Raw genomic sequence first — 26,149 nt, forward strand, 5'->3', positions numbered from 1 at the left:
TTTCATTTGGTTCATAAATGGTTTCCATGTTTAATTTGAGAGCTGCGAGCTGTGTTTATTTAAATTTTAAAATATTGGATAAATAGTTGCATGTTTAAGGATATTTTCCAACCATTTTTTTATATTTAGTATCTTTTTTGTAATGCGTGTCTGTATATTTGATTAAGGTGTTTAATTCACTTAATGAACGAGTCTCAGGACTGGATAATTTAGCCAACAACGATTTATTTGCTGTGTATGCTGTAAATCATACCAGTTTACATAACTGTATATGAAACTGTTGACCAGAAAAATATATTTGTGAAAACTTTTGTAAGTTAATATTCCAGTGGGAAAGTTTATTTTGTTTTTTTGTTTAGTTTGTTTTTTTTTGGGGGGGGGGGGTTCCTGGAATAGATTTTTTACTATTTTTTGTTCTTGAATATTTTATACATGTCAGACATTCACTTGGTCAGAAGTGTTCTCCAAATGGAGAAAAATTACAGAAATTTACAGAATTTTCAAGAGTCTCTTCAGCTTTATTATCTGCTTGATAGATCAGGAGGCAGCCGGGTGTTCAATGAGAGCACTTAGACAGAAATTGCTGCAAGATTTGGATCAAACATAATTATACTGCTTATTGAAATGGACTTCTCAGAACAATGAAAATCTGCTTCTTCTGACTCTGACAAAAAAAGAATTATGATCATTACAATAATTTCCCTCTGCACATAAATGTTGTTATGCCATATACTGTATGTACTACTAAAAGTTTGGCTTCTGGCTCTGTGTAATCTTTTACTTTGTATGTCAAAAGTCAAACATATAACTGTCTAAAATATTGTTTGTAATGTTTTTTTTTCTCTCCACCAGTGTGAAACCCAGGAAAGGCAGTGTAGGCCACAAGCATAGGCTTGAAGCTGGTGCTCATGGGAAATGCAGGCTCTGCTCAGCCCTCCAGTCAACTCCTGTTTGTGGTTCTGATGGGCACACGTACTCCTCCGAGGTGAGACATAACTCTGTTAACATCATTGGAATATGAGCATCGATAGTTTTGATGCTCATAGTCAATGTGCTCATTCTTCTTCAAATTCATCAGTCGTCACCTTTTCTTCCTACCCAGATGCCTCCATTGCATTGATTTATTTTGAGCTGCAGGATCCCTATAGTCTGCTGGGCAAATTGCTCAGAATATCACATTGCCTGTGATGTTACTGGGCATTTTGGAAAAACTGTCCCGTGCGATTCTTTCTAGCTACTAACTCCTACCTGTAAGCACCTCCTGAGCTACATAAAGTCGCACATAGCCACAAACTCACCATGTAATTAGAAAAGACATTTCACGGTTTAACCTTTGTGATAAGTCAAGAAGAAAGTGAATAGAAGAAGTTAGGGCTGGGGGAGGTGAAGATCGATATCCAGGGGCAGAAAATGCCGTAAAGAAGTGAGGCTCCGTCCTTGGTATAACACACTGTAGATTCTTATTGACGTCCAGGTTCATCTTAACTTCTTGTCCTTGTATTCAACCCTTTGGTTGTCAGCAGTGAAACACAGTCCAATACACAGAAACCGTAAAACATAATGGACAGCACTTTAGTGTCTTACACAGCTAATTCAAAGTCTTAATGACAGTTATTGGCAAAATGCAGCAATCTGGGAGCTGAAGACTTTTTGTCACTTTTGCTGTAATGTATTCCAACATTTCAGTCAGGAACTTACCTTAACAGCGCAATTTTGTCTGATGAGACATAATCAATAAAAGTAGAGCAGTATATGTTTTTGTGTGTTGGAAAATTTTTTGGACATCCCAACATCAAGCATGTTAATCTCCTCAGCTCCTTTGGAAGATAACTCACTTCAAGACATACTCTAATCCAATACAATATTTTGTTTGTGAATACTTCCTAAAATGGAGCGGCAGAAGTGTTTTTCTGATATCGCTTCTGAAAAACAGTTGTTGGGAACATATGTATACTACGATCATTATATAATTGTGTGATATATTGTAGTGTAAAACACCTAATCTGACATTTTGTTCTATTCTATAACATTCTACTGGCTGCTCAATTGAACTGTCAAATGTACAAATATATATGATTGTGAGATTTGGATAGAATTTTTGTATAAGCTATATAGATGTTGGCACTCACGGTGCCCTAGGCAATTTCAATGCAAAGTTTCATCAAGATTGGTCCACTCGTCTAGAAGGAGAAGGGAACATACATGCGTACATACATACATACACACATACATTGATCTTTATAGCATGGTGTCACTGTGGTTGAAGTGTGCTGTAGATTCAAATAGCCTCCATAAGCTTCCATTTATGTTATAGTTAGAGAACATCCATCCATCTATACATTTTCTTAACCACACTGTTCCAGTTCAGGACTGAGGGGAGAATTCAAATGAACTCAATTTTATTTATATAGCACAAAATCACAACAACAGTCACCTCAAGGTGCTTTATATTGTAAGGTAAAGACCCTATATTAATACAGAGAAAATCACAACAACCACATGACCCCCTATGAGCAAGCACTTGGCAACCTTGGCAAGGAAAAACTTTTAAGAGGAGGAAATCTCTGGCAGAAGGAGGTGCAGCGGTCTGCCACGACCTGCTGGGGGTTAGGGTCATAGTGTAGGAGGTGGAGTACAAAAATAATAATAAATAAATAATGCTAACCGGCTAATAAACATTTTCATGCGCATCCTTATGTTTTGTTGACCCATGCACCTACCCAGACCTCCATCCTTACTGCACCAGCCAAATCCACAACTGCACCTCCAACCAATCAGTATGACACAAACTGCGATTATCAAGGTCTGTGCCCTGACCCGCAGAAGCCGAGACGTAGGCCTCGCTAATGACCAACCTGCCTGTGAGCTGGGACTGAGCTGAGGAGGAGACATGTTAAAGGCGAAACAAGAGGAAGAACAAAAAGCTGGGGGAGGGCTAGGAAATCCCTCTGCTCTCTGTGGTAATTTAGTTGGAGGGGTTCAGTTAGCTGCTGGAGTGATGGGTCCCTGTGGCCCAACTTAAACTCTGCTCACCAGTGAGCTGCTGGTCTCAAGCTTATTCATGTTTTATTATTACATTACATGCCTCCCTCATCATAACCACACACACTCTCTCACACACACTCAATATCCTATTAAGAGGACAGTGCTCTTATCTCCTGAGAGGCTTCGGCCCACTAAGTTAAATCCATTACTTACTTCCTCTTAAATCATCCTTTCTCCTCTCCTCTCCTCTCCCCTCGGCTCCTCTCCTCACCTCACCTCTATTTTTACTTGACCAAGTCAGGTGTTAAAATACTGTTTCATCAAAACCACATTAACCCCAGGAGAGAGACAAACATAAAGATTCATGGTGCCTCTCTCTCTCTGACAGTGACTGGGGGAGGACATCCATTTCCCCAACCCTCTATCCCCACCCGTCTCTCTCTCTTTCTCTTTCTCTTTCTCCCTCTCCCTCTCCCATCTGCAGACAGCTAATTCAATATGTTGAAAACAGGACAGAGCACTGTTCCTTTGTCAACAGATTTCATTAAGCAACATTAGCGGCGCTATCAAAGAGGTGACAGGGAGGAAATGATGGATTTGAATTAGAACGTGGGAAATGAAAGTGCTGGAAGGATAAGGCTAAGCCTGTGTAAGGCGTGATATGCGTATAGATGTTTATGCACCGTCATGGTCCCACTCTGACAAATCCTGTCGTCATCATCTCGCAAACAGAATTTACATATCTCATTTCAGTTTTCATTATTCCTCTTGGAAGGGTCTGGTAATTGGATTTTTTTTTCCTCCAACTAGTCCAAACAATTTCTTACCCCTCACTTACCTGAAATGAGATTTATGCTGTTAAATTACATTCAGAAGTAGTCTATCTTGCTTTTTGTGTTGCATTAGGTTTGTACTGCAGTGAATAATAGAATGTCAATGGGAATCTCGGTTTCTAATGGCGTGTCTACATGACTGCCTAATGGACATATCTTTTCATCCAAGATAAATGACCAATCCTGTATCAGCAAATGTTTTCCATAATCAGCTCAAATAAGAAATATTCATGTTTTTGTTTTGTTGTAATTTCATATATAGAATAATAAACCACCATTGTTTAAACATACCAGCTAAGGACAGCCATTATTTGTTTTCACCTCAGGTAACATCCAGTTCCCACATAATGCAGCTCAGTACAAATTCTATAGTAAACACTCACTTCCTGATGCTTGCCAAATCCTCCAAAGTTCACACTTGTTTGCATGGTTTGCAGAAAAATGTTTTTGCTCATAGTTACCATCTTTCAGTTCAGTCAGGTCAAAGGTGTAGATTCAGGGCAATATTTTGGACTGAAAGTACTCGTGAGGTCAAAGTGTTGCCTCCTTAGACTGCAGTATATAATAGGGATCTTTAATACACCCATGCACTCTGGTTTTTATTTTTATTTCTTTCCCGCAAACTTCGTCAATGATTTCGTCAATGACAGCTTGTTGTCTTACACTCTACATAGCACTTCCAAGGCCACAGGTGACATTATACAACAGGCAGATGAATTTATTTTTATTTATTTAGCTATATAGTATCTCAAGTGTGAGAAAAAAATGTTTGAAGGTTTTTGTATTGCTCATGTTAGGAATAAAGTGGAAATTTCAAGAATAAGTTGAAAATAAAGTGGAAATGTTGAGCATAAGGTCAAGTCCATTGCCAGCTATTTCACTTACAAAATTAACTATTTCATGTTTAGTTTTATTCTGTGCCATCTCTTCAAAGCCCTTATACTTATCACCACACTGTATAACAAATTTATACTCACAATCCCAATTGTTTTCTTTGAAATACTATTTCAGCATTTTTTTTATCAAAATAATGAGTTTATTTTCAAAGTTTTAACATCATTCTCAAAATGCAAAACAACAACAACAACAAAACTTGTCAAACTAGTGTTTCCTTTTTGCTCTTGTCACCAGTGATTGTGGGAATTAGACCCTGAAAAAGGTCTTTGTGGTTTGTATTTTACAGTGTAAATTGGAGTTCCAGAGCTGCCTGTCTGGGAAGAAAATCTCAGTGAAATGTGATGGGCTATGTCCCTGCTTGCCCGGTCAGGAGCTCAGCAAACCACTGCACAATGGCGAGAAGGCTGGTGAGTACTTAACCTGATAGTCATCTTTTTTTTTTTAACTATCAGGTATAAGGTTGCTTCCTTTTTATTTAGCCGGTTACGTAGTTAGTCTTGTTTGCCTTTATTTGAGCTTTAAGGGATGGATAAAGCTAGATTTATGACAAAGAGCTGAAGAAGATTATCTGCATTTTAGCAATTTTCTGCTTCAGAAGCGCTCTACTATATCCCACATAGCAAAATTGGTATGGATCAGATCTGGCCCACACAATGTGGGCACACAATGTGCTTACACATGGCCCACATGCCGCAAAGAATGACGGCCCTTTGGTGGCCCAGATCTGGTTTGCCAGATGTGGCCCACACATGGGCCAGCACAAGGCCAGTTGCAGACACACTGGTGGTCCTGTGCTGGCCCAGAACAGTTTCAGCTCTGGCCCCAGATGTCAGCCTAATGTGTACCTTAATCAAGCCATGTAATAACAACATGTGCATAATAGTGCAAAAGTAGCATGACAAAACTCTGTTCAGACAGTTCTTATATAACACTTTCACTATCCCAGATTAGTGCTCTATACAGCATGCCACATTCACCTACTTTCTCTAAAGTAGTGCTTCCTAACTACATCTATACACATTCACACTCTTGACATGCAGACTGGAGGAACCAGGGATCGAACCACTAACCTTCTGATTAGCAGGTGACCCGTCCTACCTCCTGAGCTACAGCCCCTCGGTGGTAAACATGAGTAAACTGTCACTAGGTTTTGGATAAAGTGTACACTCACAAACCTGTCAAACCTGCATTTGAAACGTTGGCTACCATAGCTGTATAGTATTGCAACATGGCATTTGGGTCTTCTAACTAAAATAGGAAAATAGAAACATAAATAGTGCCATCATTGCCAGACCTGGCCCACATCTGGATGACATACACTCTGCCATGACACCGGTCAATCAGAAGTGCCAGCTTGATGCCAGATCCAGGGAAGACCTGTTTTCTATGAGCCTGGGCCACATAAACCAAACCATAATCGAGCCAGATATGGCATGCCATCACATAAACAGTGCCATCTACGCCAGGCCTGGCCCATATCTGGATGACATACGTCTTATCATGCCAGAAGTCAGCCAGCAGTGCCGGCTTGATACCAGATCCAGGCCAGACCTGCTTGCTATGTGGGATCTCACCAGACACACACAAAAAAGCCTTTCACTGGTAATCCCTCAAACTCTCTGGTGATTCAAGGTGTTTCCATCCTTTTCCTGTCACCCCTCTCCTTACTTATTTTCTTTCCTTACTGTCCCATCACCCCCACCCATTCTCTGACAGCTGCAGGGATCAGTGATGGAGTGAGTGTGTGTGTGTCTTATTGTTTGTCATGGAAATGGGATTTCAGCAGATGGATGGAGAGATTCTGGTAGAGAAATGCAATCTAAAGGAAAGCAGCAAAGGAAAAGGATGGATTGTTATCGTAACAGACTTCCTCTCTCACAAATAGGGGATTGGTGGAATGGTTTTACTTTGTGTAGTGTTGATCTATCTATCTATCTATCTATCTATCTATCTATCTATCTATCTAAACTTCATACAGAAATAAAACTGTACTCTCAGAGGTCTTATCTAATTACTATTTGATTGTGAAGCATTTATAAAGCTCCCAAGGTTCATCAGGCAAAAAAGGAAAGTGTCTGCTAATTAATGACAACTCTTTCTTTATCTTACAGTCTCGTCCATTAGCTTAAGTCTGAATGAATGGCGGGAACAGAAAGTGATGCGGTTACAGAGAAGTGTTTTAACAACTTGACTGCTGTCTAATTAATTCCCTTCTGTCTTTGCTCAATAAAAACTATAATTATGTGTTTGGTTTGCTAAGAGTCTGGCTCTGAGAGGGAACAGAGTGGATGAGTTTGTGGGAAAAAAGGAAATCTATTTCCAGATCTTGGACACTGTCAGCATGCAGCATTGTTGTTTTTTTCTGTCTGGCTCTCTGCTTTGACTCTTTTCACTAAGGTCTATTTTTTCTATTCCTATTTCTCATTTAAATAAGTTCATCTATGGTTTTGTCTTCCTCTTTTTATGACTCTCACTGTCCTTTTCAGCATAGCCTGTCCTAAAAACCATCCGTCAGATAGCAGGTCCAAATGTTTGTGCATTCAGAGGTGGCAGGGATGAGTGAAATGTTTGTCGTCTCCCAACCTGATAGAATCTCTCATTAGATCAGCAACATAAAATGGTAAACAGATGGGGGTGGCAGTAGGTGAGGAAAACACTCTGCGTATGTGTGAGATTGTGTTCCTGTGGTAACAGTCAATAGATTGCATCAGGTTGATATGTGCAGTCATTCGACTGTGTTTACTGAGTTTGAACATTTGTACCAGACTAGTAAATATCTCACTTCGCACTACACCTGCGTCTGTAACTGCAGGACCATAAGCATCACTTTATCAGTAAACAGTGCTGTTGTGTTACCGCCCCTCTGTGTTTGCTTATTTCGGTTTTTTTCTCTGCTTAGATTCAGACACAGGAAGAATGACAGATGGTGTGCACTCTAATGTGTACCTGTACAACTGTTCATGCAGGCTATTATTTTAATATTCACTTTAATTAGATTTAATAAAAAGGAATAGATGACAGAAGGTTTTTTTTCTTTTTTTAATTTTGTTTGTTTTGTCATATGCACAGTTGTAAATATGGGAAAATGCACATTTATTATTAGATATATGATATTTTATAGATAATGGCGCATGCACACGCAGCGACCAGCAGTGAGAGTTTGGCGTCCTTGTATAAATGTTCTGCGTGTTTTAAGTGTTTTGCTTTTATGGGTACTTTTATGGATTTTTCAGGTTTTAGGCTTCTCTCATTTTTATTTAAAGAAAAAAATGGCTGCAAATAAACCTGATTAAGACTGGTCCAGTATGAAAAAAGACCCAAATCATGCAGTCAGGTCACTCTGGATGGCTTCTGTTCAGACTTTAGGTTAGCTAATATACTTTATCATCTTTAAAATCATTTTCATACTTTTTTTCCCCCATAATGATTCAGGAACTGCTTGTAAGCTTGGAAATAATCAGTATTTTAACATTGCCCTAAGGAGTGATGAAAAGGCTTTCTGCTCCATAAGACTAAATATATGTCATGGACCTGACAATTTCTATGGTTGTTTATTTAAATCTTGTGCTTAACAGCTGAGACCTGTATTTCACTGCATTTTTAAAAAGTCTTCACGGGCACAGTGTTGCATGGAAAGAAGCTGTTTTAGTTCCTGTTCCTAAATCCATTTATCAATTATCTTTACATCAGTTGATAGGAAAATAATTGAAAATCTCAACAAACTGAGCATATCCTTATCCCATGCAGTTAGCTTATAAACCACACAAAGGAGTAGATGATGCCACAATAACCTTGTTGAACCTAACTGTTAAACACTTAGAAGGAAATACTTCTCATGGTCTCATGGTCAGCTACTGTTTATTGAGTTTTCTTTGACCTTCAATACAATTCAGTCTCACATTTTAATCAGAAGGCGACTGGCATCCCACAGGATGTGTGCTTTTACCCTTATTTATTATCTGTTATCTATTATTTATTCTGTACACAAATATGTGTGTACAGAGCTGGGTATGAAAGCAGGCTCATTTTAAAGTATCAAGATGACTCTGTTATTGTTAGTCAGCTCCAGGATAATGAGCCCAACCGTGGCACAGTCCTTGATGATTTTGTTAAAAAGTAATGTGATCACTGGCTTTAGAACATGTACTCATACACAAGAGATCACATCCATTAAGAGTCAGACGGTGGAATGTGTTCAGTCTTTTGAATGTCTTGGAGCAATTATTGATTCAAACTTTGAAACAAACTGCGAAGCTTTGTGGGGACAAAAGGGCATCGGCGGCTGTCGTGTTCAAGGAAAATTTCTCATTTCCACTCTGATAAATCCATGCTGATGTTATCTGATTGTGCTTTTATTGAGACTTTTGTCTTTTTCCTGAGTGTCATTGATTGGTTATTTATCTATAGAGAGCAGAAGTCATATCAAAAGTCCTAGTTATATCAGAAGTCATAGTTTGCCCCTTGGGGATAAATAAAGTCTTATGATTCTGATATCATTGGATGGTTTAATTGACCGTTTGGTGAGCTTCAGCTTGACACTGGCCTGTAGCTGGTTTGATTTTACTTTTTTACTTTTCTGATTGTTACAATCAGCCGCATTTAAAAAGTGTCAAGTGTCTATTTTGGGGGGGTTAAAATTGCTTAAAAGTTTTGTTATTGACTCCATAGTATTTATATATTATAAGTGTGACTTCAGGATCCGTTTGCATCAGGAAGGGCATCTATACGATGGCCCTGAGAGGCCAAACGGACTGCAACTTAAGAAAACACCAGCAATGAGAAAAACACTGTAAAAGCATACAAAACACATTGGAAATAGGAAAAAACACAAGGGAAGTGTTTCTGGGGAGACAATAACCCGACGGACCAGTTGCAGAAACCCAAAACATGCTAGGTGTCTTTCATCATAATTCATATAATACTGATGATGGATTTTTAGGCTAACAGGCTAACACACTTACCTCTCATCTTTTCTTTCCTCGCAAAACCGATAGATCCTCCACTTCTTTAAGTGTCTCCCATCGCAATTCTTAGCATATTTTGGTTCCTGCAACTGGTCTGTCGGGTTATTGTCTCGCGAGAAACGCTTCCCTTGTGCTTTTGGAAATCATTTTTTTCCTATTTCTGCTTTGTTTTTTCCTATTTCCGTTGTAATTTTTCCTATTTCCGTTGTGTTTTGTGTGCTTTTGCAGCATTTTTCTTTTTGCTGGTGTTTTCTTAAGTTGCTGTCCATTTGGCCTCTCAGGGCCACCGTACATCTAGTATAAAAAAAATGCCACATCAAACACAAACTACCAGCTGTGGTGTGGAATAAGGGAGCAGCAAGAAGTAGCTTGCCAAACTTCATTTAGTTGGCTTCAGTCTTAGGAAATCCACTATTTTTAGCATTAAAGTGGCAGTAATTAAATCAAATGGGATTGCTTATTACTTTTGACTGGTATAAAATTAACATGCAGTGCCTTTCTTGACAGACAGCAGAGTTTTGCTTCAAAGCTTTTTACTGCAGCAATGACTAAGGAATCACTTTGACCACATCTGGCTGTGCTAAACCTCATGAAACAAGTTCACCATTTATAGGATTTATATTTTCCTTACGTGGCTTCACTAATTCCCATTCATGCAACTTATGTATGAATGGGAATTACTGGTGTTTGCAAAATATAAGCACAAACAGCAGAAGAACAGCATGTTTTTTAAAGGAAGAGCAAACTATTATATTAGAAAAATGTACAGTGGTTAAGTGCCTAAATCCAACCGGGTGCTAAGCAGTATGTAAGTAACAGAAAAAAAACCACTAAGCATGTGTGCACTAAGGACTTTAAGTCATTCGTAACAAGGTAAAAGCACTGGATCAAGTCCGTTTAAAGCCAGGAGGCATATCTGCAAAAAAGAAGCACACCATTTCAATTACACGACTTATCAGTATGTGGCACCATCATTAAGGCTCTGGTATATCCAGCTATAATGACAATAGCATATTCCATTAAACCGATGTTATGCTTGCATGTATTCTTATAGTGTTGTAAGACAGTGTGTGCCTGATTGTTTCAGCTGCAACCCCGGAGGTATTAGATGCTCTGAGATCAAGTTTTAAAAGCATATAACACATCATTTAAAATCATAAATAGACTTGCTTTTACTTTTATATGATATCAACTTCAACACATAAGTAGACTGTTTATGATTATGTCACTATTTAAAGCTTATAAATTACACAAATTTGTTGTAATTGTTAATATCACTGATTTGACCTTGTTATATTTACAAGAAGTGCTTAAATGAGCCAAACATAATATTCTCTTTTTAAATATAATGTGAATGTTTTCATATCTTCCTGTAAACACTGTGGGGCTACACTGGGGCTGGAAAACACATTATGCTCTAATACTTAAATTTACTCCTGTAGTCATTTTATACTGTTTATTTATAATGAGCACATAGACTGTTAAGGTGAGTCTAATGATTAAAACATTTATATAACTGGCAGTAAACCCACTAAACAAGACACTTTAAATTCCTTTCCATTACATTAAGTAAACACTGAATATAGATGCCTTAGAATTTGCTGCCAGGGCAACATTTAGCACTTTTTCTACAACCTGAGATCACTTTTGATTTCTAAGCTGCTTTTTTGTGGCACTGATTCAGCAAGGCGATGGAAATATTCCTCAGAGATTTTGGCCTATATTGTCATGATAGCATCACACAGTTGGTGCACATCCATGATGAGAATGTCCTGTTCCACCACATCCCAAAGGTGCTCTAGTAGAGTGAGATCTGGTGGCTGTGCAGGCTTTTTGAGTGCAGTGAACTCATTGTCATGTTCAAGAAACCAATTTGAGATCATTTGAGCTTTGTGAAATGATGCTTTATCCTGCTGGAAGCAGCCATCAGAAGATGGGTACAGTGTGGTCATAAAGGGATGGACGTGGTCAGCAACAATACTGAGTAGCCTGTGGGAGTTAAACAATGCTTAAGTGGTAGTAAGGGGAACCAAGTGTGCCTAGAAAATATCCGCCTCACCATTACACTACCAGCAGCAGCTCAGCCGTTGATACAAAGCTGAATGGATCCATGCTTTCATGTTTGCTAGTGCCAAGTTTTGACCGTGACGTCTGAATGTTGCAGCAGAAATCAAAACTTATCAGACTAGCCAACATTTATCCAATCTTCTGTTGCCCTATTTTAGTGAGCCCATGCAAATTGAACCTACAGTTTTCTGTTCTTTACTGACAGGTGTGGTCTCCTGCTTCAGGGTTTGACATGTTGTGCTTTCAAAGATGCTCTTCTGCATACCGTGGCTGTAACGAGTGGTTATTTTAGTTATTGTTACCTTCCTATCAGTTTGAAGCACTCTTGCCATTGTCCTCTGACTTCTGGCTTCAACATGTAATTTTCACCTAGAGACCTGCCTCTCACTGGATATTTTCTCTTTTCCAGGCCATTCTGTGTAAACCCTGGAGATGGTTAAGTGGGAAAATCCTAGCAGCTCAGCAGTTCCTAAAATACTCAGACCAGCCTATCTGGCACAAACAATCAAGCCAGCTTTAAAGTCACTTAAATCAGTTTTCTTCTCCACTTGGACGCTCGGTTTGAATGGCAAACATTGAATGTATATTTATTATAGCTACATTTTTTTAGTTCATCTTCAAGTCTGCACTTCCATAAAAAGGCTTTTACAAGACAGAAAATATATACACAGACGGAATAGGGGCACGCAAGGGGCCACATAGTCTGAGGATTGGGAATAAATTAATTTGTTGCCTTGTCTTTGCATCTTCTGTCTGCTGCACACTCCCTTGATTTTGAATGATAGCTGTAAAAGAGTCTACGCTGCAGCATGCAATTTATTTGGAGAGCAGGGTGAATATTGTTGTTTTTCTTTGACAAGGCAGAGTGGTAGTCTTCAGATTTCATGTTTGCGAGTATACCTTTCCCTAAACCACACTAATAACCTTTATTTATCACTGAGTGGTAGCGGGCCTATGGGGAACATGTGTGTTTGTCAGTCACATCACTCCCCTCAGTCTCCTCCTTCCTCTCCCAACTCTATCAGTTTCTCATTTATTTTCTGTCTCAAGCCTCCACTCCATCATTTTGCAGAGTGTGGGGTTAAAGTTCCACCTCCGCTTTTCTGTCTTTCTCATTGTTGCTGTTGTTTCTTGTTTTTTGGGGATTTTTTGGATTGTTTAGAAGACTGTGAAGCACATGCATCTCTGAACTGCATTTATATGGGGACAAATTAGTGTCTGCTTGGCATAAACGGATGATAGAAAGTCTCTGCAGTATTGTAACTCACAAAAGCTCTGGGAAAATAAATTGTCTACAACAGAGAATTTAGAAAAATCTTAAGAATTAGGCCATAATTGCAGGTTAATTACATGCGTTAACCGGTAATTTCTCTGAGTTTTCCTAATGAACATTTAATCCTGATGTGCTCAGAAATCCATTGCCGCTGTTTGCCTGTTTGTCAGAGAAGGTTAACACATCGACACAGGGGTGCTGAGGTTTCATTTGATCTGTCATCTCCCCTGAGGCAGCACTCTGTGACATTGCACATCATTACTTTCCCCTGTAAAACAATGACTCGACCTGACATGAAGCGATCCAGCAGATGATCTTCTATAACGGCGTAAGTCAGTGCTGGTTATGGTCAATCAGATTTTTAAAGTAATAATAGTTCATTTTTATGTCAGCTGCCACTGGGGAAAAAAGACACTGACAAAACAAAGAGCACTGTAAGATGCTGAACAGGCTAAATCCCCTCGCTAAATTAAATTTTCCCTGGCATTTCGGTCTCACAGTTCTACTGAGAGCACACAGGAGGACAGATTGTGCTCTCTTTTCTCCTGCCTCCACACTTCCTATGCTCTCCTAACGTGTGCCAATTGCTCAGGGATTTTTTCCAGAGTCTTGACCAGCGTGAAGAGTGTTTTTGTATTTCTTGTTGAGACTGTCTTCACCACTTTCAAACATAGGCTGGATTCACCATTTATTCAAACAGTCTATGTTGGTCTTTCCTGACTATACACCTTGCTCTTACGTTGATGCATAATGCCTAAATGATTTTGCATTAGCATCATGTTGAGAGTCATCTGCAGGGCTTAGTGTACAACTTTGTGGTTACAACTTTAAGCATGTCGCATGTCGCATTTGCATTGTGTAATTGAGGCCTAAATTACAGTTAATCTAAGGCGGAAAAAATAGAATTGCATTGACATAAACAGCTAAGATATGCCAGAACTTGTGGCTGCTCCGATATCTCACATTTGGAGATAATAATTACAAGAATGATTAGTTATAATTGGGGAAAATAGTTGCATTTTCTAGAAGTTTAATAAGAATCTTCACTCTTTCTTTTTATTTGTTTTGTAGCACTGCTCTGAATATGTAACACAGCAAAGGGGTATTTATCACCACAAGGATCACAGAGGAAATAACCTGTTTGGAGTGATGCATGGACAATCCAACATCAGGATAATAGGAATCTCTGCATTCTGCTGTCTTTGTATAGCTATAGTATCAAACAAGGAGTTTCACATGCCAGGCCATGCCGTAAATTTAAATAACCAATAGAATGGTAACTGAAATGGTTACTTTTGGTTTGCTAGTTTATTAATTCCCCTCCAGCCTCTCTAGACTGTTTTATATCCAGTGATGTTGTATTACACAGAAAAGTTCCACTTTGAAAAATGAGCTTTAAAAAAGTAGAAGAGATACTGATTTTGCCAAAATAAAATTACTCTTAAGGCTAAACCTGAATTGGTTGTCTGCCTTCCGCTGTTTGTGTATCTGGCCAATTTCTATCTCTACCTGTCTCTCTGCCTGTGTAGACACTGTATTACTGATCATTATCTGGGCGAAACTTAGCTCAGTGCCAGTGAAATCACTCTGGAACGCTGATAGCTTGGGGCAAAGGAAATCAAACATACCTTTGTATCTTTTTAATGAATCTGACCTTCTATCTTCCTTGTATCTCCTTCCTTACTGTCGCACTTCCTTTCTTTCTCTTTCTGTTACCTTGTTAAGGAATGCCATCTCCTTCCACTGCCTCTCACCAATCCTCTCTCGCTTTCCATCTATCTTTAATTTTGATTCAATCAGACGCTACTCTCGATGTCTCAAGGTGATCACCACCTACCTTTTCCTTTGTCTGGAGCCAGTGAGACGCTTAGTTAATTATTTACAGGTGATAAAGGGGACCCACAGAGGACCTCAAGGCCTAATTTCTCTTGATATTTGGAGTTGTATATCAGAACGTCTGGCACACACATTTATCTCATGACCTAAACTGCCCTGGAGGGCTTGACATATGTAATTTGGGAAAGTTCTTCTCAATCTCCTCCTAATGAAAGTAACAACTCTAACATCTGGTGATAGTGCAAAAGTGCACAGATGAGTATGGGAGAAGATGTCTAGAAGATTTAGGAGAACTATGCTCTCTTTGTCTTTTCTCTTCTCCTTTTGTGGATGTTTCTTCCCGTTAAAGGGAGTTGTTCCTTCCCACTGTCACAAAGTGCTCACTCATAGGGGTTTGTTTGATCGTTAGGGCTTTTTTTCAGAACCTTACAGTATAAAGCGCCTTGAGGTGATTGTTATGGTTTGTATAAATAAACCTGAATTGAACTAAATTCAATAGCTTTGCCTCGCCTTTCTCTTCGCTGTTGTCATTACATAAGAGACATTTAAGGGCTTGTTTAGCACAGAAAAACACATGCAGTATTTTGCATTTTCATGCATCAGTTTTGTAAGATTAAAGTCTGAAGGCAGTAAATGTTGAAATTTTAAGCACTCATGCATGGCTTTTTTTCCTTTTTTTAACTTTTTTTTTTTTAATCTAGTTAATTAGCACATTTGTCTTCAAGTGGCTAACATTCAATCATGGGCATTTTGACATTAACCGACTAATTACACAAATTATATTTTATTCTTTTATACTGAGAGATCATTGTTTTTTAGTCGTAGTGGTTCCTTGAAACTTGACTACTGCCATTTAGCTATGTGAGCTACCAGGACATTGCATTTTTTTTGTCAGGCACATAAAGTTTTTCAGGGATAATTAGCACAACAAGTCAACAAAACACATCTGTAAACACAAATGAAAATGTTTAAAGTGGCATCACCGAGAATACCCACAAACCAGTCTTCTTTGGAGCTGCCCCTGTTCATCCAGTGTGCACATAAATATATATATTTATATGTATGTGTGGTGGGAAAAACTAATTAAAGGAAACAAACAGTGCTATAATTTTTGTCATGGTGTTCAGTAGCAGTGTAGTACATTTCAATTTAAAAGATTACAGCTGAAATTTGCACTTTTAAGGTATAGAAAGAAAGAAAAGAAAACTATCATTCCCAGTGAGACAACACATAAACCAAACCTTTAAACATAAAGAAGCAATTCAGCTTCTTTAAAATGTCCAGCTAGTGTTTGATTTGATTTTCATTTTTATTTCACTGCCACTATCTAAGATAATGTTGTTCAACACACTTGTCTTTTTCATTTGTCCATTTCTCTATCTTGTGTGATGGATTTCAGTTTTAACTTTGCTTTTCTACATACAGCAGGTAGTTTTCCTCTGAATCAGTCTGTGAAGGACTCGTAGACTGTGATTTTTTTTTTTTATTTAGGTGCCAGATTTTGCTCATCCAGGTTCGCAGACATGAAAGACAGCAGATGTGAGGAGGTGGTGGGTGAGAGGGAAAGCAGAAGGAAGGAAGAAGGATAGATGGGGATTCTAAGCCATGATTCAGTGGTTGATATTTGACCCACAACTATGATCGATAGCTTCTCATGTGAGAACGCTGCCTCTATATATGTGCGTGTGTCTGTGTCTGAGAGTGGCTGGCTGGCTGGCTTGTTGCCTCTGTCTGCTTCATCCCATGTAAAGGTTCCTCGTCAAACTCTCTTTGATAGGTTAGAGTGGGGCTTTGACAAATCTGACACTGCAGTCTCTCCACCACCTAAGAACAGATGGAAAGCAGTTGTTTGGTTTATTATTTAAAGTAGAGTGCACATTTTGCTCTTAGTTGTTGAGATTTGACAAAGTAGCTATTTACCCAAAGGCTTCTATTTATTCTGCCCACTGCTGCCTTTTTTCGTCACTCTGCATTGTGATAAGTAAGAGTTAAATTTGCTGCTAAAATATAAAAGCCACCAAAGAGATCTTCCAGTTCCTTGAAGCTGACAAGGTGCAAAACTTTTCAGCTTTGTTTTTCTCGCACCTGTTGCATCAGTTATGATTTCACAAGGAAATCAAGGACTGCTGCTTAGTCATAGTTCTGCAGTATCACATACAAAACTCTTTGGAAACTAAGTGAACTGATGGATGCTGTCAGCGAACTTTCTTTATGAAAATGCACAATGGAAAAATCCTGACAACTTAATGAAAAGAGGGGGGAAAGCTGAGAACCTTAGACAGTTATAAAGTATCCAGGGAAAGATTGGGCCTACATGGCTTTTGATTTTGCAAGTGAAAAGAAGTAAATACAACGACTACAGGAACAACCCATTAAAGGTTAGCTTTTATACAGATATTAATGTTAATATGATGTGCAGTGCTGTGCAAAAATGTGAGCCACACATCATTTCTTCATATTTTGCTTTCATAGACCCAGACTTTCTTGTCTTTCTTTCTGTTCAACTCATTTTCAGTCCTTGTAGCTCACATTTCCAAAGGAATGGAAGCTTAAAAATAGAGCTATCTCAACGAATGAGTGGGTGTTGTGTCTAAACATAACAGACAAATGTTAAATTGTATCTTTTGGCACAAGACCCATAATTTGTCCAATTTCTTTAGGCAAATCTATGAAAAATGTACACAATAACATAGTATTTTACACTGGCAAGCTGAGGTACCTCAGCATGGTGTGCCACGTGTCCTTAAAAAATGTAAGGAAAACCTACAAGTGGAAGATAAAAGAAGAGTTGGCAGATTTTGATCCATCATGCAATACCATCCAGAACAGCGGTCCCCAACCCCCGGGCCGAGTCATTTGGTTCTGGGCCACGAGAGTTGAGGCACGGGTGTGAAATGTATGGTTTTTATCGCTATTTTTTTTTTTATCATTTTTATCGTTAACCCGGTTTCCCTGGGTCTTTTCCTGTGTGTTATAAATAAATCTTCTTTTTTTGTACCGGTACTGTTTTTATTTTGTTGGATTTATCCACGACACCTTAAAGGCCGGTCCGTGAAAATACTGTCAGACATAAAACGGTCCATGGCGCAAAAAAGGTTGGGGACCGCTGATCTAGAAAATATGAGACTGGCAACAGTTTCTTTTTTCATCATGATGATGACCTCAAACACACCAACAGTGCAGTACAAACATACCTGGATAGAAAAACTACACAATGGAGTAATAAGTGTCATGGACTGGCCTCACCAGTCCCCGGACTGGTTACTAAACCAGTGTGGGATCATCTTGAAAGAGAAGAGAACAAAAGTCAACAAACATCCAAATAAGAGCTTTGAATACCCTTTAAGAAGCCTGGAGAACTATTCCTGAAGAGCTGCCTGAGAGAGTTCTGGCTGTGTTGAACAATAAAGGAGGCCAAGAATTGACTTTCAAGCATCATTAGAAGTGTGCAGGCTCTGTTGTTGCCTTATGTACTGTATTTCCATTTGTGTTTGCACATGCTTCAATAAATCGCTGCACCTATTTCCCATTTTGCTAGCAAAATATAAAGAAAGGGTGAGGGTTGGCTCAAGACTTTTGCACAGTAATGTATTCTGTTAACATAAAAAGGTGTGAGAACAGGCCTTTATAACTCTCTGCATCGGATGTATATGTGAATATTTTCAGCTTTCTAACTTAACGCTCTCTGAAAGGGCTCCTTATGCACTCAGCAGTGCTGGAACTATCAGAAACTATTTCAACAATGCAGACAAAATAAAAGGATAAGAGTCCATCTAGACTCATTCAGAGCCATAGTGCAAAGTCTAGAAACTTTGAGAGGAAAAGATGAGGCGTGTAGTGAAGTCAGAAAAAGTGTACAATAATAAGGAAAGCGATAGAGGGAGTAGATATCAAGGGTAAAAACTGTTAAAGAAATGCTTAAATCTTTAGAGTCTGTAGGGAGATGTACAAGGAGAGAAATGGGAAATGAAGCACTCAAAGCAATTTAGGTGAAAGAAAGAAATAAAGAGAGTCGGACATATCAAAGTGGCCTTCTTCTTCGTCATAAAAAGAAACTGGGTTAGCCACAGCCAGGTATGATAAGTGGCTTATATTGAATCTTGAAAATCGACAGAGTTAAAGAAGAGAGAGGAATTGGAAATGAACAAGCAATCGAGGGAAATGAGCAAGAAGTCCTCAAAGGCAACAAAAGAATCAAAAAAGCAAACAGTGATACAAAAAGGGGGATAAGAGTCCCCCAAGATGAGAGGGAACAGAGAGCAAGACGATGAACGGCACAGATGATGTAGGGATGCAGTGCAGTCACATAAATGATCAGGCAGGGACAAACCTTCCAGAGGTTTGAGCTTCGAACGGGCGACGTGCTACCGACTGAGAATCGCTGAAGAGAGATAATGTTTAGCTGTTGGTATTTTGTTCTCTCTTTCCAGACTGGAAATGAAGAGTGCTGTGAAATGTTATCTGTCTGGTCCTGAAGGCACACACTCACACATACGTAGTTACACACATACACATGAATTCTACAGGTAATGTCACATGGATAGCCAGTCAGACAGGTATTTTTCATCCTCTGTTACTCAGAACATCTTTTATGGAGGAAGATGTGCACAATTCCAAACTATTACTGTAAAATGCAGTATGTACAGGTGTATCTCCATGTGTGCATGACCTGACAAGAATGCATGAATACGGGATGTTGAGTGTGGCTCAGCTAAAAGCAAGATGCCAACATCTCTCGGTGCAGAATGGAAATATGTGCTTATAAACTACCACTGACGCTGAGGAGTGTTTACACTTTGCTTATGTGTGTGATGTGCTCATATCCTTTTGATCCCATGTTTGCTGACATCTTAATCCACTGACAGCAAAGTGTGATTCAGGTCTTCTCTTTATTTAAGTGCAAGTCCTTGTGTGCGTGTGTGGATGAGTGATTTCGGTCCACTTAGGCGTTCACATTTCAAACATTCAGAAGATTTTCTCAGTTTTATATATTCAGATGTAAACACTAGAAACAGAAAGATTGTATCAAAGGAAGACCACGTGCAACAGGATTGTCAAGAACCTTCCTCTGTGGATCGTCTGTGCTACACGACAAAGCTGAAGGATTTTGATCGGTAATAATGGTTCGAGATGGCGAATGGCTGTTGTCCTCTAGGCACATTTATCAAACTCTCAGAAGAAAGAAAATGAGAAACAAATGTGTCAATCAGGCGCAGAAGATTGACACACAAAGATGCAGAATGAGACAGGCAGAGGCAGAGGTCTGCTTGAATTGCAGTCCGACCATGTCTGTCCCACGGGGCTGAAGCAACGAGAGATTTCTTTCTTGTTGTTTATGACTCAAATTAGGGAAATCCAGTTGGTGCTCTCTGTCATGAAAGCATCAAAATGGATGACAGTGCTGGATGAGCTTTCTTTGCAATTGCACAGATGAGAGCGATCATGCACAAAGATAGAAACACATGCATTTATCTTAAAATTGCAACAATAAAGTGGCATCTAATGCAGACACATCTATGCTTTTCTTTTCTTTTTTCTTGTTTTACTATGAAGGCAAAGTGGCATGAGCTGCTAACAGACCTCCATTGGTATTGTGTGCGTGTGTATGTGTGTGTGAGATTGTGTCTTTTCCTGCAAAGATAAAATCATTCATCTGAACTCTGAACGAATGCTAAATGAAACTGGACAGAAATGCCAAGAGCCATGGAAATACCAATATGTATACTGTACATGTGTGTATGTGCATATGTGCATGTCAGATTGTGTTCCTATGGTAACCAGTGTTTGAGTATGCGTTATCACCCCACTGTGTTTGCTCAAGGAGAAAAGTCAAAAGACAAAAGAAAAGGAAAGAATACAAAGGAAAAGTACACAGCAGAAATGGAATGAAAGTTTGATAAGGAGCAAGAAAAAGAGCTGTTTTTTTAACTCAGATGACAGCAGTAGATTGACAGCTTCCCTTTTCCTTATTATTTTGTGTGTCTGTGTGTGTGTTTCTGCAGCTTGCACTGATACAGAGCTTCACAGTCTTGCTGCCAGACTGAAGGACTGGTTCGGAGTTCTCCACCTCGATGCCAACAGAGACCTCAAATCCTCTGACAGCTTTGACTCCACCACTGGACGTGAGTACATCCCCATGCTGTGTGTGTGTGTGTGTGTGTGTGTGTGTGTGTGTGTGTGTGTGTGTGTGTGTGTGTGTGTGTGTGTGTGTGTGTGTGTGTGTGCGTGTGTGTACCCAGTAGCTGCTGAAAAGTCATGCTTTTTTCAGTTCTCATGAGGGCTAACACTGATGTTGACAGTGACCCTGCTCTGTTCTCTGTAATGTCAACGTGTCTGAACACATCTCAGCTCTCTGCCACTGAAAACACTCTTGCGCACATACTCGAACTCGAAACTCAGTGTGTTACTTTAAAAAAAGGAAATGTCGATGACTCGGACATGTTCTGCAGTTTCAGATGTGATTTTTTTTTTCTTTTTTGCCTCTCCATTTCTTCTTCTCTAGACTTTGATACAAGCATCCTGCCCATTTGTAAGGACTCACTGGGCTGGATGTTCAACAAGCTAGACATGAACTTTGACCTACTCCTGGACCAGTCAGAGCTGAGTGCCATCTACCTTGACAAGTATGAACTGTGCATGAAGCCTCTCTTCAACTCCTGTGACTCGTTCAAGGATGGCAAGCTTTCTAATAACGAGTGGTGCTACTGTTTCCAGAAGCCCGATGGTGAGGAAAGGGGGATGAAAGATAAAGGGATAAAAGATGGAGGGAACGTGAATAAGTAAGGGAATGAAGGAAAGAAAGCTTAAGTGACACAGATACGAGTTGCCTGCATTATCTCATTTAAGACCAGTTACAGTAGTTCTGATATAATGTAATAAACTAAATGTTAGTAACGGAGTACTAATAAAAACATGTTTTTAATTAATAATGCATTAAGAAGGATAAATAGTCGGGTCATTCAAAGACTGTAAATCAATAGCGAATGTAAGGATAATGGGTATTGAGCCTGATAGCAAAGGAGGATGTCTCCAGTATAATATGTCACTAAGCTGTTAGTGGAGGGAAACAGGTTTGAGTGATTATCAACTATAAGCTAAGATACAACTAGGGCTGTTTCAGTTTTCAATTTAATGATACTGACTTTCTTCTGTTGTTGTAGGACTGCCTTGTCAAACTGAGAAGAGCAGGATCCAGAGTCAGAGTCGAAGAAAGAGCCTCATAGGTCAGTCTGAAGTGGCAGCTGTCAGTTGCTCACTCCTTTGAATGCCCTTGGAGGAAAACTCACGACCGCAGAGTGAAATGGCAGTTGGATTTCTTTTAATAAATAGTTTCGAGTAGGGGGAAAAAGGAGATATTGCACCAGCACTATAAAGCACATCCAGGCACTTTGTACACATGTCATCTGTACCCATTGAGCAGATCGTGTAGTGTTTCAGCTCACTACAAAACAGCTTGAAAAATGAGCTGGGACAGGGTCAAATGAAGGTAAGAGAAAATAGGTGTGTGCGTTTGTGGATGTGTGTTATCGAAAGCGACTGCTTTTCCTTAAGCAGAATGTATGGTTCCTGTCTGCAACCTTCACAGCAGTAATTGATTGTTGATCTCCCTCCCTGTGTGAATACACAAGAACTTTTGCTGCAACTTGAGGACGTGTACATGTAACCTCTGCTGAGCAGATTTCGCATTATATGCTCAGATTTTATTTTTAATTTTTGTCTGTTTAACCTTTCCAGCAGCTTTCTATAACTTTCTGTGACTTTTCGTCATCCCTTCTCATTTCCTCCTGCTTCTCTTTGCTCGTCTCCAGGCACTTACATTCCCCGTTGTACTGACGAGGGCTACTTCAAACCAACTCAGTGTCACGGCAGCACTGGCCAGTGTTGGTGTGTGGACAAATATGGCAACGAGATAGCTGGCTCTAGAAAACAAGGCAATCCCAACTGTGGTAAGACCAAGCCACACATGTAGATATTCTTCAGTTTGCTACAGAAAAACAGTAGCTTTATTTCTCTGTTATTCCTCCATTTCTCTGACCTTCTTTCTGTGTTAGTGCTTTGATCCACGTTGTCTGCTTGAACATCTGTCTTTTTTGTTTCATTTGTAATCTTCTACAAATTAGAAAGGCTGCCGATCTCTTCTTTACAACACTGAAACACAGAGAGCACTGCAGCTGCAACTTTGTTCTCTTTCTTTGCTCAGTAATTCTCCCCGTGTGTCTCTATCTGTACTGGTATCTACGGATCAGTTATCATTTAGGAAATAGATAACATTAGGCATGCCTCTGGAGCCAATTCAGCTGTTTCTAATATGCCTGATTCTATCTGCCTCTGATATCCTGCTCGTGTACCTCTGATAAAACACCAGCATCTTGCAAGTCAAGACAGAAAATTTGTCACAGTTGTCAGCAGGGAGCAATGTCAAAAGATCTGTTATGAATATGAATTTGAAGCAGTGCTGAGGCGTACCTCACAGGGGAGAATAAACAAATAAACTACTGCCTGACATTATATTTTGACAAAGAATATACAAGATTAAGTTCTTTGACATGTTATAGTGATAGCTAACAAGCCAGCCATGGAAATTCAAATGAAATGGTCAAAAAGCCAATAAAAGCACTTTGCTACAAATCAATTGCACTGTGGAAAAAAGAACAATAATTAGGAGGAAAGAATCCAGGCAGACATACTGATTACCAATCAAACAGCCAACTCACTGGCAGATTGCACCTCGCACGGATGCCAGTCTAGTCGAAAACCAGTAAATGCAGGTTCCAGTATTGATGTCTGTCCAGCCTCCATGCACACATGCACACGCGTAGACAACACCAGTCCTTTGTCTCTTTTCTAACAAGCTCATCTAACTCTGGCTGAGTGGCCTCAGGCAGGGGTTGCCTGGAGTTCTCCCATTCTGGCCTGCGTAGAACAAACAGGTAGCAATGCAGCAGCTCTCCACTCAATAGCCTGAACACAAGGACACCAAACTGATTTTAACAGCGTAAGTGCCACTCAACCACAGCACAGTTGTACCCAGGTGTAAATAGGCTGTTTTGAACACAGACTAATTTGAGGTCCAAGCTTCAAAAAAATGTTTGAGGCAGAAGCTGATAATGACTCCTGTTCACACTGTAGCTCCACTGGATTCAGCATTAGTCTCCCATTAACCAAACACCACTAAAACCATCCAGTATAATCAGCTCCCTGTAGCCGCATGTTGTTTGCTGGGTAAATTAACAGAAAGCAAAAGTTGTTTTTTTTATTTTTTTTTCTAGTAGATTATTTACTCCCCTGAAAAGAAAGTATTGGTTAGGCAAAGAGTTAGCTCATGATGGCCTACTCTGATTCTGTGCCCTATTTCAAGAGTTTACACCCAGGTTAATTGCTAACATTAGCAATTAGTGCAAAACAAAATAAGGCTGGAGCTAATGGGAGTGGAATTAGTTTTGAAGGTATTTGGGTGTGAAGTGTTATACTGAATGTTTTGTTTTGCATCATGACCTCCTGTACCCTCTAATGAAAGTCTTGACACCTCTGTATATATCAATAAAGATGTGGTTTGATGACCATTACCATAGTTTCCGGGTTTTTCCAAAGGTAGCTGCAAAAGCGTAGACCACCCTTGCTAACTGCCGAAGCAAACCCAGTAATTTTGTCGTATAAGCTGGTCTGAAATATGACAGAAACCTCTCAGTTCAGAAAAGTGCTGCAAGGGTTACTTCCAGTGGTCTTTCAAGTTTCAGGGAGCCCACTAACAAAGAATTTATAATCTGGGAAATCATCAATATATCATATTTAATGTTAATCTGGGGATATCTGTGTAATCTGTTTATTGTGTTTTTTTGGTCATCTCTCTACAGATGAGGATCAGGAGACATCGGGGGATTTTGGCAGCGGCGGTGCAGTCATACTCCTCGACGATCAAGAAGAGGAGCCATCACAGACCGGTCGGAGCCGGCAGAAGAAGAGACGGGGTCGCATCCATCCCCGAGGGACCATCGAGGACGACGAGGACGAGGAAGAGGACAAGGATGACGAAATCGGCTACGTTTGGTAGCTCCGCTCCATTTTCCTTTGCCATCAGCTGACCAGGAAACTCCGTTAACTCAGCACAGATCTAAAGCCATTCCAATGTCTCTTCCTCCAGTTACCTTGGCAGCAGTCCATCTCCTGGCCCCTCAACCTGCTACTGCAATCTCTGTCCCTCATCCAAATCTCTCTCTTCAGTGAACCTCATCTGACCTCTTCATTTTCAAGCGTTTCACTCTGTCCTCAGACAGAAAACAGAGAGACTATTAGATTTCAACAACTGTCAAGCCCCTTTTAGAATTCTGCTCGAGCTGTCCACTTTCTGCCTCCACGTTCCCCCAAACCTGTGATCTTAAACACCTTCTAACAGGGACTCTATTATCTCTGTCACTCGTTCCATCTTCTTTCAGTCGTTCTCTCTTTCTCCTATCACTGTATGTCCATATCAGAATCTCTGGTCAGTCTATGAGCCCAGATATGTTAGCTGATGTATTGGATGTAAATATGTTTCCTTAAGGGAGGCCAGGCTATGGACTACCTTCCCTGTTGCTCCATCAGCGGCTCATTTTCATATTCTGTGTTCCACTGTCGAGCTCCTTCCGGTGTTCAATGATGTTTCTGCAAATTGCTGCCACAGTTTAAGGCTCTGAGATGCTCCTTCTCCCCCTCTCTCTCACTCTCTCTCTGTTGTTTTAAGGAGGATTGTAAAATATTTGTTGATCTTGAATGTTCCAGGAAGCCCAGGAAACAATGAGATTAATGATGTATTGTCGTTGTTGTTGCATGTTTCTCATCGTGTTTCTATAAAAGAGAGATTTACCTGGCCAGGTCTAGCTCTATGCATCTCAAACAGAAAGTGATGCCTATTTGGCTGCTACAATACTTTGTTGCTATGTTGATGCTGTCTAGTGTCTTTTTGGTTCTTCTCCCAATCTCAGGAGGTAGGAAGTTGCATTGCAAAGTGTGATAGCAGTTAAGAAAAGCAAACTGCAAAACCTACAGTCCAGATCGGTTGGTTCTCAGCCAGCTATTCTTCTACTAATTGGTCAATAGGGCTGCTGAGGATTTTTGACTGCGCATGGACACTAAGCTGCTCCTGAGCTGGGAGGACACACGAAGTCATGCAGAAGAAGAGGCTCAGTTGTGCGTCAAAGCGTTGGATATGTTCAGTGATTTGAAATTGAAATCTTCACCATGTCAACTACGTGAACTTTTATTTGTAACTTTGAGAATTTAAGTAAAGTGGCACTTTGGGTGTCTTTTGAACCTTA

General features: G+C 39.8%; 1 protein-coding gene across 2 annotated transcripts in view; it reads left to right on the plus strand.

The window, feature by feature from the left end:
• spock1 (SPARC (osteonectin), cwcv and kazal like domains proteoglycan 1) overlaps positions 1 to 26,149 on the plus strand; it is a 109,167-nt gene extending 83,018 nt beyond the window's left edge. For both annotated transcript variants that reach the window (XM_063498162.1, XM_063498154.1), the window contains exons 6-12: positions 853 to 985; positions 5,002 to 5,122; positions 20,858 to 20,977; positions 21,358 to 21,579; positions 22,016 to 22,078; positions 22,664 to 22,801; positions 24,710 to 26,149. In XM_063498162.1, the coding sequence (XP_063354232.1) occupies positions 853 to 985; positions 5,002 to 5,122; positions 20,858 to 20,977; positions 21,358 to 21,579; positions 22,016 to 22,078; positions 22,664 to 22,801; positions 24,710 to 24,906 (994 nt within the window). In that variant the 3' untranslated portion in view covers positions 24,907 to 26,149. The remainder of the gene's footprint in view (positions 1 to 852; positions 986 to 5,001; positions 5,123 to 20,857; positions 20,978 to 21,357; positions 21,580 to 22,015; positions 22,079 to 22,663; positions 22,802 to 24,709) is intronic.

Source organism: Pelmatolapia mariae, linkage group LG2 (assembly GCF_036321145.2).
Source record: "Pelmatolapia mariae isolate MD_Pm_ZW linkage group LG2, Pm_UMD_F_2, whole genome shotgun sequence".
NCBI classification, from domain to species: domain Eukaryota; kingdom Metazoa; phylum Chordata; class Actinopteri; order Cichliformes; family Cichlidae; genus Pelmatolapia; species Pelmatolapia mariae.